General features: G+C 34.6%; 2 protein-coding genes across 14 annotated transcripts in view; one reads left to right on the plus strand and one right to left on the minus strand.

Moving 5' to 3' along the window:
• The window catches only part of LOC145991191 (uncharacterized), a 98,077-nt gene extending 85,865 nt beyond the window's left edge, over positions 1-12,212 (plus strand). For 8 of the 12 annotated variants that reach the window (XM_083127077.1, XM_083127076.1, XM_083127067.1 and 5 more), the window contains 13 exons: positions 245-307; positions 1,059-1,103; positions 1,834-1,878; positions 2,796-2,873; positions 3,202-3,264; positions 4,388-4,442; positions 6,388-6,455; positions 7,440-7,493; positions 8,463-8,519; positions 9,027-9,077; positions 10,350-10,397; positions 11,075-11,134; positions 11,816-12,212. In XM_083127077.1, the coding sequence (XP_082983203.1) occupies positions 245-307; positions 1,059-1,103; positions 1,834-1,878; positions 2,796-2,873; positions 3,202-3,264; positions 4,388-4,442; positions 6,388-6,455; positions 7,440-7,493; positions 8,463-8,519; positions 9,027-9,077; positions 10,350-10,397; positions 11,075-11,134; positions 11,816-12,024 (896 nt within the window). In that variant the 3' untranslated portion in view covers positions 12,025-12,212. The remainder of the gene's footprint in view (positions 1-244; positions 308-1,058; positions 1,104-1,833; positions 1,879-2,795; positions 2,874-3,201; positions 3,265-4,387; positions 4,443-6,387; positions 6,456-7,439; positions 7,494-8,462; positions 8,520-9,026; positions 9,078-10,349; positions 10,398-11,074; positions 11,135-11,815) is intronic. The other 4 variants (XM_083127078.1, XM_083127075.1, XM_083127070.1 and 1 more) reach the window with 3 other exon arrangements.
• A 1,028-nt stretch (positions 12,213-13,240) lies between these two features.
• LOC145991193 (uncharacterized) overlaps positions 13,241-18,134 on the minus strand; it is a 38,639-nt gene continuing 33,745 nt past the window's right edge. The window contains exons 15-17 of one of the 2 annotated variants that reach the window (XM_083127082.1): positions 17,775-17,804; positions 14,900-16,744; positions 13,241-13,466 (exon numbers count right to left, since the gene is read on the minus strand). In XM_083127082.1, the coding sequence (XP_082983208.1) occupies positions 13,459-13,466; positions 14,900-16,744; positions 17,775-17,804 (1,883 nt within the window). In that variant the 3' untranslated portion in view covers positions 13,241-13,458. Of the gene's footprint in view, positions 13,467-14,565; positions 16,745-17,774; positions 17,805-18,134 lie in introns of those variants that run through there. The other variant, XM_083127081.1, reaches the window with a different exon arrangement.

Genomic DNA, 18,134 nt, shown 5'->3' on the forward strand with positions numbered 1-18,134 from the left:
TAAACTTTAAATCAATTTGAAATTATTGTGCAATATGAAGTTAAATTCAAAGAATTACTGTTAATGTACCGACTTGACTACATTCTCAAAACAAACAAATGCTATGACTTATAATTCTCAATAAGAGGCTAATAACGATGTAATGTGGCTTATTTGCAGTATTGACAATTTCTATTTGGAAGCCTTCTACTGGTTATGAACATCGCACACTATCAATAATGATACTTAATGTATCTCATTTCAGGACAAGCCCATCTAGATAGGGACGTTGATGCTGGAATAGGTCTAGGAAAATTTCATGATGCCAGTAAGTATTTAAAATAAGTTATGTCATTGTGTAGTCGAATGCAAAAGTGTGCTTCAGCCAACAAAGATGAACATATGCAATTCCAATTGAAATTATTAAGTACATAAAAATCGTCGAAATCGTGACAAAATCATTTTTACGTTGCGACATCATGGTGAATACATAGTTTTATGTTAAAATTGCGCAAGTTGCAACAAACTCATTCTTACGGTGGGACATCATGACAAACGTAAGGATATGAGGCCATATTAAAACTGGTCAATTAAGACGACACCATTCTTAGGATTGTACATAGTGACGAACGTAAGGTTATTCACTTGAAACTGCTCAAATTGCGACAATCAAGATATTCAAATCAAAGCAATAAAGATCTGGGAATAACCAAAATGATAACTGATCCTCCCCTTTGCAATGTCCCACGATCACCATGTTGGTCTTTGAACAACTTGTAAAACAAAATTTAAAATGGTAATTATGAAATATTTTATTGTGTATTCTGTTCTCCCTCCCCCTAGAACCCAGATATATATATATATATAATAAACACCAGCCATCTCCGAAGTAAATCATGTGATCTTAGCTAAACATGTCAGAATAAATAAATAAATATAATAAAATGAGCAATATCTTTGTTCAGTAAATAAGCAAAAGGGGTATCGGGACATTCTCGGTGCTCCCTCACTACTGGTACATACATTTATGTTAGCGTAATGTTTCCACCACCATAGTAATACACGTATTTAATCTTCAGATCGCAACGAAGGATCTCGTCTATTTGGAGTTGGAAAAACAACCCGTAAGTATCTTCTGTACATTTACGACTAATTTAAGTGCGAAGTTTGCTTTAAAATATTTTAAGATAGAGTAGTGGTTACGTTATCATCTTGTGAATAGAAGCTTCCATTAGGGCGATTGCACAATGGCTGAAATCCCATTTAAACTTTAGGCCAATTCCGAATAGCCTACATGAGCATAAAGTGGATTTTAAGACAAATTTGACAAAGTTTATTAGAATTCAATTGAACTGAGAATAATGTTGGTTATTGAGAAATTGTGTATTGTCTATCGACATTTGAAATATTGTTATGTAGCTACGGTTTGTTAATATATGTGTTCAGTATATGTAGTAATAGAGAAATCTATGTTGTGCCCTCAAGTTAAAGAAGGATTTGATCTAACATTTGATTAAGCCTAGGAAAGAAGAAGACTGTATATTTTATCTCGGGAATCTCTGGAGCAAGGTTACACATAATGCCTGAGAAGGGGACAATGCTAGTGGGCCGGGCGAAGTAGTACATGGTTCTGCAAAGAGCTGGTATCTGCCTCTTAAGAATCCCGTTCTCTCTCAAGAGTTAGTTGGTGGAGCTCTCTGAAATCACTCCTTATGCAGAGACTTGCTCCAGAACTTCCCAAGACAGAATTTAAATGATATTCTCAGAGAATGAGGCAGTCATCAATATTCATAGGTCTTTATATATTGTTTTTCAAAACGCAGCTAACATAAGAAAATGTATATTAATTTTCAGAAGTGGACGGAAAAGGTGGTGCAGACGGTTCTTTTGGAGGAACATGTAAGTGGAAATTGATAATTTCAAGTGCAGTTAGTAAATAAGCAAATATCTTTTGTTCACATAACGTGCATATAGTATACTCAGTACTGTTCACAAACAGTGGCGTCTTTCCCTTTAAAATATTTGAGGACTCTACGAACTTTGAATGTTTTTAATCTCTATATGCACACAATCCTTTAAAAAAAACAGTCAGAATATGTTAATCGTAGCAAATAATATATATACAGACTGAAGAAGATTGCTGCACAGTATACTAAGTAGCTTAAAGTAGTCCGTTCTGTTATTAATTAGAAACGGACTAGAAATTTCGACCGAAAAACAAAAATGAAACGTACAAAACATACAAAAATTGCTAGATAAATCTAGGTTAGATTATTCAAATATGGTAGAGAATAAATAGAGGTAGAATGTAAACAGTAAAGTGAAACTTTTTTTTTTTAGATATAACTAAAAATGTATATATTAAAATATGCAATATCATTACCACAGTGGTCAGTGAAATGAAACTTGAATTTTTAGCTTTAATAGTTAACGATTACAAAGTAAGTGAAACCAAAATTTGGGAGGGAAGGAGAATTAGAAACGTGAAATAAGATGTTGAGAGTTAATAGGTAAAAAGCGCGATTTGAGATCGGTGATAGGGAACGTGGTAAGAAATTTTAAGATAAAATATGAAAGTAGGAAAATATATACATTAAGCAAGTAGAGACAAAACTTACTTTTATCTCCTTAACATAATAGTGATAGCTATATTTTAGGAGAGATACCGGACCTTTCCATTATTTCCCGAATTTTTGGTTATTTTAAGTCATTGACCAATCGCGTTCAAAGTTGTGTACTCAAATCGTGATGTAACGAATAAATATCTGTAAGCAGTTAGTAATTCTCTTATTAGTTACACTTTCTTGTGTTTTCAGCAAAATTCAAGCTGAAAGCGAAAGGAGAAGCTGAAGCAGATGGTGAAGGTTCTTTTGGCGGTCAAGGAGAAGCCGGAGGTACATAAACTCACACAAACATATATGATTTAGCAATCAATCACAAGAGAATTGGAGTATACTAAAAGATAAATGGCAACAAGTATAAACTTGAAATCAATTTGAAATTATTGTGCAATATGAAGTTAAATTCTAAGAATTACTGTTAATGTACTGACTTCACTACATTCTCAAAACAAGCAAATACTATAACTTAAAATTCCAAATAAGAGACTAGTAACGAGGTGATGTGGCTTAATTTTCGCATTGACCATTTCTATTTTGAAACTTCTATTGGTTATGAACATCGCACACTATCAATAATGATACTTAATGTATCTCATTTCAGGACAAGCCCATCTAGATAGGGACGTTGATGCTGGATTAGGTCTAGGAAAATTTCATGATGGCAGTAAGTATTTAAAATAAGTTATGTCATTGTGTAGTCGCATGCAAATGTGTGTTTGAGCTAACAAAGGTAATCACATACAATTACAATTGAAATTATTAAGTACGGTATTCGCCAAAATTTGCAGTACTGAAACTCGCGCACCACGAACGCGCATGTGCGTTTGTCGATGGGGCATAGCTCCAGCCGCTCGTGTTCTCAGTAGTGAAAACTCGCTAATAGTGTGTATGTAGTGTTTCTTTCAGGATAAATAAACTCACAGATGACAACAATTTAATGTTCGTCTCTTAATTTCAGTACTGTATATTTTGGCGCATACTGTACATAAAAACCGCTGAAGTCGGTGCAAAACCATTTTTATGTTGCGACATAATGGGGAATACAAAGTTTTACGTTAAAACTGCTCAAGTTGGAACAAATTGATTCTCACTGTTATTGGGTGTTGATAAGAAAATAACCAGAATTGGTATTCACACTAACTTCATAATTTTTGGCTTGAACCCAAGTCAATTCAATTTGGGGACATAAACCATTTTAACAATCACTGTTGGATTTAAAGTTAATGCACTGCCTTTCCCATTCTATTTTCTGTGGCGATGTTGTGCGGTATGGTATTGGAAATATTCCCAGTGGGGAAGGAGGGAGGGGATTCCAGTTACTTCCAGCTTTTAAATAATATGTAAATTATATATACAGTCCCGCCCAAGTGCCAAAAATTAGTGATCATGGAGATGTAAAAACCAGATTGGAGGGGGCGGACTTACTGGTTCTTAGGATGTGAAAAGCAAGAGAACTTCACTAGTTTAATAAAAAGAAACACAGAATAAGGTAAGCGTTTGTCTTTGAGTCTTCTACTCTACATTGACATATGAGAGTGTGTGTGTTTGAATTCGCATTCATATATATATATATATATATATATATATATATATATATATATATATATATATATATATATATATATATATATCTTTGATTAGCACAGAAGCCATATATTCTTTATAGAATACAACATTGATGGAGAATTTAGTGTTTTATACTCACATGCTTAATACCTCTACAAAGAAGAAATACATATCCCTTTTGACAGTTGTGTAGTAATATTAGTTCTTGTATTTAATTTCAGGAAAACACCAAATAGATAGGGTAGAACACAGAATGGCCCCTGGAAGAAGAGATGCAGGAAAGTAACAATTTCTTTAAAAGTGACATCATTGTACAGTTGGATGCAAAAAAAAGCTTGTCTATGCCAGCAAGACTAGTGACTGATATGTTATTGGAATTGAAAATAATTAAGTCTATAAAACAAAATATTGTTCAAAATTAGCAACCAAATAATAAAGTATATAATTTTAAATTATGCAAATGAGCTGTCAAATGTACAAAATTGAAATTTATGGTTATTTAAGTTAGGTTTGTCTAGATTAGGTTGAGTGTGTTGTATTAGAATCATGTAGTGTGTGTTCTAGGTATACAACAAACGTATACCTTATACCTTATACGTTTAAAACATGTTTTCTACATAGAAATAATTAATTTACATGAAATAATATTTTTATGATGAAATAATTCAGACAATTTTTCATATTTGACATTCTCTTGCATAATTTTGTTCTCACAGGTACTGGTTCAAAAAACTGAATTGCTTCTGTTGAAAATAATGTTGCTTGCCATTTTTAAAATTAATTATTTATTTTGTCTATATGTTTTAATTGACTGTGCCTTTTAAGATAAAAATATAATTGTATTCTGGACTAGCATTTTTGTGGAAGTTGGCGAAATAAAATGTATTTTTATAATTTATTCATACGATATGTTTTGAAATATCATTCTGTATATATGTATATTTGGCATCCAAGGACAGTTGTATTTTTCTGCCAAAAATGTGTCAGCAGTTGAACGAATGTTATATTGATGTTTGTAATAAGAAATAACTTGTTTGAATAAACTGATGAGTTGTTGATGTACATATAAAACCTATGAACTTATTTTTCCATGTTATTATCTTTATTACACAAGTGAATTGGAACTGGAATTCTTTACAGTTTAGACCATTCCACCTCACCATAGAAAGGCTTTTGTTGAAAATCGCATCCGTGTGCACAAATGTAAAGATGTTAATATTTTGTTTATGAACCAAAATGAACAATGTTACGTGATTGATTCATATAGGTTTGATGATACTTTTTTGATATCACATCGCACTTTAAAACATAAGAGAAATGTATTTGAGTAAATTTCCCTAAGATGATAAAAACATTGTATAGCACTGGCTTAGTAATAGGTACGTATATCATAATATTGCTCAGGGTATTGTACAAATAGGTTTATTTCTACTCCATGATTTAATTTCTGTATTGACATTTTAGAACACTGAATTATTATAGTGTCATAAGCTAGACTTGACGTTATATGAAGACAAAATATAATTGACTTCAGTACGAAATAAATGGATAATTTTGAAATGTTATACTTCTCGATAACACATATTCCCAAATAAAATTAGTATAAATATTATAATATAATTATTAACATTCATATATTCAAACTAATTCCAAAAATAATTCTTGTTACTTACAGATACAAATTTGATTTGAATAATTTCATATGTCTTATCATTTTCTAATTAATACTTAATCACAAGATATTTTTGATTTGTGAAATCAATATAAAACAAATCTCTTTCATCAAGGAGTCTTTTAACTTAATATCCAGTAAGTTCTTAAGGTTTCAAAGTAATCTTAAAATGTTTACGATATTATTAATTGAATATATGACAAGAATTAATATTTTGTACTTTATCTATAAACACAGCTCAGATATGAAGTAATATAATTACAATTTATTAAATGCAGTTAATGTTTTTATTGCCTAGTATATTATAGTAGTTGAAATTATTATCTTATTATAAAAACCAATGAATCATAAGAATTCAACTGTGAGTATATGTGAGCACAAGTTATTTCAGCATGGTTTGAGTTGCAGCAAACCTTTTAATTATTATTTTTAATATATATCAATATAACATTTAAGTAATGTTAAAAGTAAACATACTATTGCTATACTACAGTACTTAAGTACAAGAATGAATATCCTATCAAATTTATTTCAAAAATTATTTTTTCTAGGATTGACTGCTCCTTCGCTACAAATGAAGAGTTGGCGATCAAGATCAAGAGGAGTCCCATTGAACGGTAAGAAATGCTGGTTCTGTTATACTGGGAATACTAATTTTCCTCAAGATATGAACTTTAGATACGTTCAATCTGAAAACAAATATAATATAGTAGAAGGAATTAGCATTTAAACGTTCAATGAATTAGAAGAGAGTGAAGTAGTATGTATGTATACGTAATTCTCGTTGCCTTGTGAATTCTAGCCCCTATCGCTTTCTATCTTTTATGTTCTTCCAACATTTAGGTCAGCCCAGACAGATTATACCTCCACCTACCTCTTTCAAGCTTATCATTGAAGCTAAAACGAGAACAGTCTTTGTCTGTAATTTCAACCTACGCAATCTGACAAATGTTAAGTTTGAGGCCGAGAACGTTCTTATATGTATCGACTGCGTCTTCATGTAGATAATTACTATTGGTGCACCAATCAGGAACAATTCTTCCATGAACTGTCTGTAATTTCAATCTAGGCAATCTGACGACTGTTGGCGCTCAAGCCGAGAACAGTTCTTCCCTACATTGTTCGTAACTTCAAGTAATCTGACATCTATTGGGGTTCAACGAGAACAGTTCTTCCTTAAATTGTTCGTAACTTCATGCAATCTGACACCTGTCGGGGGTCAAGCCAAGAACAATTGTGCCTTCAGGCAATCTGACGTCTGTTCGAACTCAAGCCAAGGATAATCGGATAATCAATTTCTACATAATTTTCTTCTGCTTCGTATTATTAGCATTTTGGCAATTTGTTCTTGGTGTTTGGATATATTTAGCGGCAAGACAAGAAATCATGAACTAAGATTTGTTGTATTATGTCGGAAAATCAGTTCTTATGCTTAAAATCTATGTTACCATCAATTTTTTTAAAATATTTATGTAGACTATAGCACAAGTAAGTCATTTTGTTTTGGTGTATTTTGCTTTCCTTCTGGTTTTTAAATTTACATTTTCATAAAAAAAATTCAAATTTTAATAATATGTAATCTTTTTTCCTTTTTTCCTTAGAAACGGCAGTATTGCAAAATTTCAGAGCATTTAGGGATCATATTTATAGAAGAGGTATGTCTTATATAGTGAATATACACAAATTGCAACAAAATGTATGTAACAAATTTTACTCGCAAGCTTTGCATACAAAATGCTACAAGAAATCAAGAATATTACATATTAACCTTCGACAAAAATAGTGATCATGCCCTTGGTAGATATTTTCTCTAATATTTTTTTCAAATTACACCTACAAATAAAGAAAAGCATCTCTATAAAATTTGCCATTTAATTAATGGACAATATAAAAAACATATGCCTGTGGGTCTAGTTAAACAGATGCTACATAATTGTAATTCTGATATTGTCATCTTTAAGCAATACTCAGTGATATCTTGGTAAATTGTGGCAAAATAACTAACTAGCAAACTACGGTCAGAACACAAATAACTTTTTATGTTAGTGAACTTGCATAAAAGACAATTAGTATATATAGTATATATATAGTATAATTAGTATTGTATATCAAGAATAATTAAGAAATATTAAATCTTGTTGAGTGCCAGCTCATTGAAAACAGTGCAAAGTTGAAAATTGCGAGCACTCACGTACAGTAATGCTTTTTCACTGTCAAAATTAAGTTAACAAGATGTGTGAGATTTATTAATTCAAATAGGGTAAATTATTTTTAATCTCTTGTAAATAATAACAGCTATTAGATAATAGTATGCATGTATAATATCTGCTTCATGTTTTGAAACATATGGACCATTCAGTATTTGCATTTATTCCATTGTATCTTTCGGCGCATTTTTTTAATTATCTTGCTTAATCACAGCGATGAGAGTGAATAATGAATTGAAGAAATAAACAAACGTCCATACCTTACCCAGGATTCGAACTTGTAACTCCATGCTTCCTAACGTGACAGGTTAATCACTTTTCCAAGGGTACTGTCAATCAAATTTCGTGCAGAAATGTTTGTCGTCTTTGCAACAAAACAGCTTTACCATTGATAATAATCCTCTCTTATCATTACAGCTTTTCACCTTATAGGACATGTGATAAAAGCTAAAGCAAAATTGAGAAACGTAGCAGGTGAGACAGAAATCTATTAAAGTTAAATTCATTTACTGTTTTATTTATATTTATATTGGATTTGTTTTCCACTTGCAACATCATATTTCTTCTGCTGTACTAATAATTATGTTATTCTCAGTAGTTGAAGAAATACTATATATAAGGTCAAGTTTTGTATGATTGAAATTGTTATATAACCATTTGCATCACAGTGACAGCGCCAGAGGAGGTGCCCCTCGGCAACCAAAGAAACTCGGTAAATAAATGCTCTTTTAGCCCAAATATGCATTTGTAGTATGTTTTTTAGTTACTTCTCCCCCTATTTTTTTCTGTCCTCTACTCTGTCACCCCATTCATATTTTCCTAGCTAAGTCACTGTTGTATCTTGAACAAAATTTAACGTAAACATTCGTTTTCTTCTGTTTGGAGTGCTGTGCTTCCGTACTTTAGTTTATCTTTATACTTTTATAACTTTATTGCACAAATTGGGCTAGAATTTAATATGCTGATTTTATTTTACCCTAGATCCTGTGGTGGGCCGTCTAGCAGAATTAAGTTTGGGACTAGCAACTAAAGGTAAGTGCAAGTTTCTATCAGTCTGTGAGGTTACCTTAACTTTTGCATTTCTAAAGTATTCAAATTTCAAATTTCAGAATGTATGTATATATATATATATATATATATATATATATATATATACACACACACACACACACACACACGATATATACGATGCGTATCAACTGAACTTTACTTCTAGATATTGTGCTTTCGCATTACTTGCAATAACACTTTGATAAAACCTGATGCATTTTAATATTGTATATTCAATATATGATGATGTATTTGGACGTTTGCTTCAAGCTATAGCTATTATACACTTTTTCATGTTATGTAATGAATTTACTTTTCCGTGTGAAGGTGTTCAAGAAATGATCACATGCTCCAGCTTGGTATGAGTCCTCCTTCGCATAGTTTCCAACCTAGTGACTTCTCATAAACATATAATTGCTTTTATGACCTGGTGATACCTGTACGTCGGCTTACACTTGTGTAGACATGTGTGTTTACTTAAGTATCTGCTTAATTTCTGACAATGTGCTAACTTTCACATTGACCACTGGAGTAGGCACTCACTGAAGGATAAGTGCTCCCAGCCTTTTATAGTTAAAGAAATGAAGCACGTGCTCTAAAATGTTGAAAGATTAGTGTGTGCTCAGTTTTATTTACTTGACTCAACTTTTTGCACTTATTTTACAGGAGCAATTAACATGTCTTTGCTTGCACCATTTAAGATGATTATTTCAGATATATTTGTATGTACTTTCCAGATAGCAAAATTCCCTCATATACTCCTGCATGATCAAGTCTCTTTTATAAGTCTTAGTTTCTTCCTTTTATGAGCAATGGAACATTGTATATACGTATTTACATATTGCCATGCTGAAATGTAGCTCGAATGATTCAGTAGGTCTTCACATCATGTTTTTGTAAAGTATACTAACCTACTATAGTGGGACCACAAGCAAAATAACCTCGCGCGTTGATTAAGGGACAGAGTGGAGCAAGCTTCACCGTGGGCCGAGTTGAACGGATGGGGAGGAACATGCACGAAGGCTTCTGGCTGAAGGTTATGTTGTTTGTATTATTGTTGAACTGAAGAGTAATTTCAACAGTGCATTGATTATTCCATAGATACAATATGATAGTTTACCACATACAGATGTGTCTTGATTTCAAATAAGTTAAAATATTGTTGAAAAATTTCTCTCTTCCACTGCCAATGGTGAATAACACTTCATAAAATTTTCAACTGGTATATGTACACTGAGTTTCTATTTCTTTCAGTCTTAAATGGTTTTGGTACAGCGGAAAACGTCGCTTTCGCATTGAGAGGTGAGTCAATTGTGAAATAGAGATCAAATAATATAAAATATATTATATTATTTTTTGTATAGTATGTAATTATAAAATACTGTATATTATAATGTAATGTATCTCTCCTTTGGGATATTTCTAGTTGATGTAGGTTTGAATCTGTGTGAATTAAAAGAAACTCTTATAATATGACTTTAACCAGAAACGGAGATTTTAAATGACGACAACGTCTTGGAATACTGAGAGGTGAAATCATAAAATGTGTGAAAAATCGAATATGTCCAAGTAAATAAAGCAAATATTTATTCCCTTTTTGTCCCTTTTAAGTATTTCAGAACTTTATGTAAGATGTCTCCCCTTGTAAAACCCTTAAAAATGATATAAGTTTATTATATTGTCTATTTTTCCTGTGTGATCTTCTCTTAGTTAAATCAAATCCCTTGTCTTTTTCTAACGAATACAGATGTGTTAAAATATTGTACAATATTGTTTAATGGTGAGATATATATTGAAGTAGTAAGTGCTTGGCAACAGTAAATTGGTGGAAATGTTCTTTAAAAAGTGTAGTTCTTTAAAGAAAGGCATGTCTCCATAATCGTGATGTAAATAACTATTCAGTAAAAATTAATTGAATAATTGTTGACTTATTAATGAAAGACTGTTGTTTGATTAGAATTATACATATCTGTTTACAGGGAGCTTAAAACTGAATGTGAGCATTGAACTGGAATTTGATATAAAAGTTGGAGGAGAAGGTAAGATAAGAAATTCTAACAATTGATTGAATAAAATTTATTTGTCATATTAGTTAATTATTCTTTATTAACATTATATTTAATTGTTATATGTATCGAAACTTGAAACAATCGAGCCAATGTGATACAGAATCCCTGTAATTCTAATTTGATTATGAGCATAAAATTATAATTTGTCACTACTGAGATATGAAAATGAGTTAAAAATGTAATTTCTATATTTTATCACTGACTAAACTGCAGGTTTCTAGCAGGACACTACGTAGTTAACTGAGGGAGCGGTGACAGGGATTACATCCCTCAAATAAATCCAAGTAATTATATCTGTTTTCAAAATTTATCTTATTGACTGATCGTAAAAACTTATGTACGTTTATTATAGTATAATACGTAATGCACACATTCTCACGAAGAAATTATCTTTTGTTGCAAATAGAATTGCATTAAATATACGGAATAAGAAATTCTATGGTAATTTTATGTTACTATGAAATGCAACTATGGCAAATGACAATTCTGTCATCATTGGCTATATAGGACAATGACACAGATGCACACAAAATGTAGTAAAGTAATGTTACGTACGAAAACAAATTATTTTATTGTAAACTTAACACTTTTCTATGGATTCACTTGCAATGTTCTATTATGTTTTAACATATTTTAATACTTTATATACAGGGGCAGTGCAGCTGGAAGGCAATGGGGCTGTCACTGGTGACGACAAGCTGGAAGGCAGTGGGATTGTTACTGGAGACAACAAGTTAGAAGGCAGTGGAGCTGTCACTGGTGACAACAAGCTAGAAGGCAATGGGGCTGTCACTGGTAACGAAAGGCTAGAAGGCAGTGGGGCTGTCACTGGTGACAACAAGAGTGAATTGCAAAGTTAACGCTTTAGAAAAGTTTATAAAGCTTTGTCCCTATGTTTCCGTAAGTGCCTATTGACAAGAAATTAGCCAATAAATGGTTGACAGACTCCAGCTATTGCCTGTAATACAAATTAACTGTAATTTGTTCTATGTGATTGTGTTTCGTTGTATAAAGTTGTGCAATAAATTAAGCGTTGTGTTTGTTCAAATTTTGATTTTATTTACTGTGCCCACACCAGGTAATTGTAATTCAACGTAAAAATTTCCGTGTTTGTAAATAGAACTCACCAATATCGTTTTTACAAATTTAACATCAAGTAAAATGGAAATATTATATGGTCATATGTATCTAGTTCTGTTGATATGCTTAGTTTCAGCACAGAACAATAGGTTTATCTGCGGTTTCAGGTAAAGGACTCGACACTTAACCTAAAATTAATTAGAAGTAGTGAAAAGAATCCATGTCATTGTTACTTTAAAAATGCATATATGAACTTGGAGATAACGCTTGTGTGTGTGCGTGTGCGTGCGCGCGCGTTTGTGTAGAAAATATTAGCTAAGTGATGTTTGATCGAGACTTGGTGATACCATCCTTCGTATCGCCTCTCACTTTGAGCACTGTGTGTGTGTGTGTGTGTGTAAATATAAACATAACAGTTACTTTTTTGTAGCACTTAAGCATTTTTCACATCGAAAATTTGGAATCGAATTCTCGGGTGAATTTCAACGCTAGGAATTTGCGACTGCTACAAGTAAAATTTCAATTTAGCTCGCATATTAATATTTCTAAAATTAAGATTACGTAAAGGTAACTTTTCCAAAGACTACTATTTTCTATGATTTCTATCTAGGAGTTTGCAGAATACAATATTTTCAAAATTTCATTTTTTTACATAACATGTTTTAAGCAACCATGTTCTTTCATGAGAAGAGTGTTCTTAACTGTACTCCATTTCAATATTTTTACATACATAACTAATTCGTATAATTATTTGTACAATGTACTTATATATCATGGGGAAAGAACATTTATAGACGAGATATTACTGAAACAAATACATTTAACTTTCATTATCGCTTGCACCGTTATTTTTTTTTCATGAAACTCTCCAACTGAATAGGAAACCATGATACGGTTTCACTTACATTTTGGAAACTTCAGATTGTTTTAGAAATGTTAGGAATATGTTAAGGGGATATGTTTTATGTACTACGCATGAAGTCATAAAACGAAATCTAACTTCAAACAGTTTATTGAATGTAAACAAAATTGTTGACTCAATTGGATAAACATTTCGAAAAATGAAAGCAATATTTTTTAAAAGAACCATATTTCCATAAATTATTTCACATTTGATTTGTTCACCGCCTCAAAGAGACAAATAATTTAGGAGTGGATCCATCGCCGATGGGAATCCTTCAGTAGTGAACGTCTTTGAAGCCGGTTATTGGTGATTACAAACCTGAAAATAGTTAATGATTGTATCAGGGGTATGTGTTGATAAGAAAATTATTACAATGATAACAACAAGTATCTGAGACCTGTCTGCACATAAAATAATATTTTTTTTGAACTATCCAATTTTATGAAAAGATGCAAGTTTCATTTCAACAAAATAGTAGAAGCAAAGTTTTACTGACATTCTGTATATCAAATATATTCCACACACGAATATAAATTTCCACTCAGTGCTACTTTGTGGACAGATTTCAATTTTCTTCTGTAAATATTCTTTCCCATCTTACGCACGTGCACAATAATATTTCAATCCTTCAGTGGACAGTGAATTCAGGCAGTGTGACATTACTATATTTAATATTTTAGATGTAAACATAGCTTGCGTGAGTATAAGATTTGAAACTCAAAGAACACTATCTAGTATAACCTTCTACAGCCCAAATAGTCCATCCATGTGGAGATTTAAAAAACTTTTCGCGTTCTAATATTTGGTCAGTAATTATACATTGCATTCACCAGTTCTAGTTTGATGTACTCTATTATTGTTACAGTAAGACCAATAACATAGCGTTTTGTACTGCCATGACGTATCACCCATACATGGCATACATTGTATAAAATATTCTTATGTTATCATTCTCGAGTTAGTTCTAGGATAAGAAACATTATGCGAACTTAAATTTTGCAGGATAATATTATAACGGAATTTGCACAAAAATAGAGATTTATGAACTTATATCCGTGGTGTGTGAGTTTCTATGGCATTTCACTGACACAAAGGAGAGTTCAATTCCTAGGATTGTTGATCTTAGGACATACTTTTCTGCCTCCAGTCAGTTTGGTGCTTGAAAGCGATCCTAAGGATAGATCTTATTGTCGATATGGAGAATGTATTCCTCCTAATTTATATTATGCCTTCAAGGAGTCAACTTTTTTCCCTCTTAATTTGCTTTTTCAAAGTTATTGATGCCTGGAATACTATGTTCTTTCTCAAATAACAAATTAACAAATATGTCGACTCGTGTTTGTGTTGTACATTATGTAATGTAATTAAAGGTATCATTTGTGAGAGTGGGTATATTAATTTCATTAAAAACTTGAGATGCTTTGTGTGAAATTGTCTATAGGATTTATTACATTGCATACATACAGGATATACATCGACTATATTTTGAACCGGTTATAAGCAATAGGGTTTTGAATTATAATATCAACCAGAGGCTGCCGCTTTTGCTCTTCCGTAAGCATTAGGTGATCGTCTACCATATGCAGCGCTTTTGCTTGAAGCGAGAGCGCTCCCTCTGCTACGCCTGCCACCGTATCCACTTGCAAGTGCGCGGGAATGTGCATTTGCACCAGAACCTCTTGATCTGCCATATGCACTTCCCACTCCTTTACCACCGTACACATTTGATCTAGAACGAGCATAAGAATTACCTGCGCCACCAAATGCACCAGCGAGGCTATTGCTTAAAGCTGTACCACGTCCTCCACCATAAGCGCTTGCTAGAGAATTTGCAGATGCGGAACCTAGACCATAACCCCTTCCCATTGCATTTGCATGGCTTACTGCTGAACTCATACCTTGCCCACCATATCCACCTGCTAAAGCGTTCGAACTAGCTAACGACTGACCATAACCATTTCCTGAACCAGAAGCACCAGCAAGGCTATTACTCATTGCCGAACCACCACCATAAGCTCCAGCCATACCACCAGCCATTGCAGCACCATTACCACCATAACCTCCGCCTTGAGCACCAGCCATGCTACCAGCCATTGCAGAACCACCACCCATGCCGCCTTGAGCTCCAGCCATGCTACCTGCCATTGCAGCACCATTGCCACCATAACCTCCGCCTTGAGCACCAGCCATGCTACCAGCCATTGCAGCACCATTTCCACCATAACCTCCGCCTTGAGCACCAGCCATGCTACCTGCCATCGCAGCACCACTGCCACCATAACCTCCGCCTTGAGCACCAGCCATGCTACCAGCCATTGCAGCACCATTGCCACCATAACCTCCGCCTTGAGCACCAGCCATGCTACCAGCCATCGCAGCACCATTGCCTCCATAACCGCCACCCTGAGCACCAGCCATGCTACCAGCCATCGCAGCACCTGCACCTCCTTGAGCACCAGCCATGCTACCCGCCATTGCAGCACCATTACCACCATAACCTCCACCCTGAGCACCAGCCATGCTGCCGGCCATTGCAGCACCATTACCACCATAACCTCCACCCTGAGCACCAGCCATACTGCCAGCCATTGCAGCACCATTCCCACCATAACCGCCACCCTGAGCACCAGCCATGCTGCCGGCCATTGCAGCACCATTACCACCATAACCGCCACCCTGAGCACCAGCCATGCTGCCGGCCATTGCAGCACCATTACCACCATAACCTCCACCCTGAGCACCAGCCATGCTGCCAGCCATTGCAGAACCACCACCCATGCCGCCTTGAGCTCCAGCCATGCTACCAGCCATCGCAGCACCATTACCACCATAACCTCCACCCTGAGCACCAGCCATACTGCCAGCCATTGCAGCACCATTACCACCATAACCGCCACCCTGAGCACCAGCCATGCTGCCGGCCATTGCAGCACCATTACCACCATAACCTCCACCCTGAGCACCAGCCATGCTGCCAGCCATTGCAGAACCACCACCCATGCCGCCTTGAGCTCCAGCCATACTGCCAGCCATTGCAGCACCATTACCACCATAACCTCCACCCTGAGCACCAGCCATGCTACCGGCCATTGCAGCACCATTGCCACCATAACCTCCACCTTGAGCACCAGCCATGCTGCCAGCCATTGCAGAACCTCCACCCATACCACCTTGAGCTCCAGCCATACCACCAGCCATTGCACCACCATAACCTCCCCCACCTTGTGCACCAGCCATGCTGCCAGCCATTGCAGAACCACCACCCACACCGCCTTGAGCTCCAGCCATACCACCAGCCATTGCACCACCATATCCTCCTCCGCCTTGAGCACCAGCCATGCTACCTGCCATTGCAGAACCCACACCCGCTCCACCGTAACCACCAGCAAGACCACCACTTAATGCGACACCATGAGCACCTGCAAGACCACCGCCAAGTACAGAACCTAGAAGACCACCAGCACCAAGTGCTAAACCACCAGCTAGAGCACCACCAAGACCTAATCCACCACCTCCGCTAGCACTAGCCAAGGAATTGGCACTGGCCATGCCACCACCAAGACCTCCTGCTCCACTGGCCAGAGCATTAGACGAAGCTGCAACAGAAAATGTATTCAATCAGGGACGTCAGAACTTTATAGTAAAAGAGTTCTAAACTATGTCATTAAGTGACACATGCATATAAAATACAGAGAAATTGTACATTTGGAACTACAGACCAGTGATTTCACAATGACAATAACACAGAAAAAATTGACTGTTAAGAGAAAGTGCTTTACGGAAAACAATCTTTTACACATAATGAGTCGCTTAGTAACACAAATTTGATAATTACGGAATTCTCAGTGTTTCTTGCAAATTTCACCAATTTATTTGCACGCCATATGCATTTGTAACTATGCATTCGCAAGTTTCTCTTTGCTGTACAAGGAATTGTTAAAGATTATTTCAAAATGTCGTCGTGTGATTAATTGAAATTCATATACCTTTTTAAAAGGGATTTAAATTTATGATTTACAATTTGTTAATATAATTTTAAAACTTACAGCCATCAGACTATTCTTTTTCAAAGCCATGAATCTTGTGATGATGAAAAAAACTTGCATGTTCTTTTTGCTGAATGCAGCGCTTGACTTGAAGAAAGTTAGTTTTCTTTTAGAAACTTTTGCTAGCTGAACATACAATCCTCCCATATCGCCCATCACTTCAAGCACTAGCTGAATTTTATTCCAAGTGGCAATCACTACTATAATATGATGTAACTTGTGATTGATAAGAAAATATGCTACTTTGGCCTCACGAATGTGACATGATTTTCCTCTACATTTCACCTTCTCTGATCAGTTCATGATTGGAAGCGACATTTTATGCTTTAAATATGAGTTTTCAGCGGATATAAACCTACAAGATCGAAAAATACCTCGAAAACAAGACTGTATTTTAATTCTTACTATAGTCTATGTATGGACGTTCGGAAGGGGAAGTTCCCACGAAGAATACATAAAATTATTTCAAGTTAAGACCACACCAAGACAGAACTTTTTAGTTACATGCTTGGACTCCAAAGTGGATGTTTGAATTTCATGTCAACTGATTACAAAATTAAAAAAGTGAATCAATACTCACCAATCGCATCGTATAACATTTGATGATTGCCTAAATGGAAAAAACATAAAAGGTAATGATGAGTACATTGAAAATACCAATGGCTATATTGAGATTAAACATCTGCTTTGGAGCAACTTACTTTTAAAAATACTGTACACAATATAATACGGTACTACAACTTTTCATGACGAAATGTCTGGACACCTTCCTTTCAAATAATAATTATATTTTTAACATGATGAAATTTGATTTCTGTCGAGTGGATTGCATTGCGTAATTTTCATGACATGCAAACTTTATTAGATAATTTTTCACCCAGACGAAATACAAAATAACAGTTGGATGACATCTTTTGCAAACATGCTGTTTGAAAGAAAA

This window comes from Lepisma saccharinum, chromosome 8 (genome assembly GCF_977018435.1).
Source record: "Lepisma saccharinum chromosome 8, izLepSacc3.1, whole genome shotgun sequence".
NCBI classification, from domain to species: Eukaryota; Metazoa; Arthropoda; class Insecta; order Zygentoma; family Lepismatidae; genus Lepisma; species Lepisma saccharinum.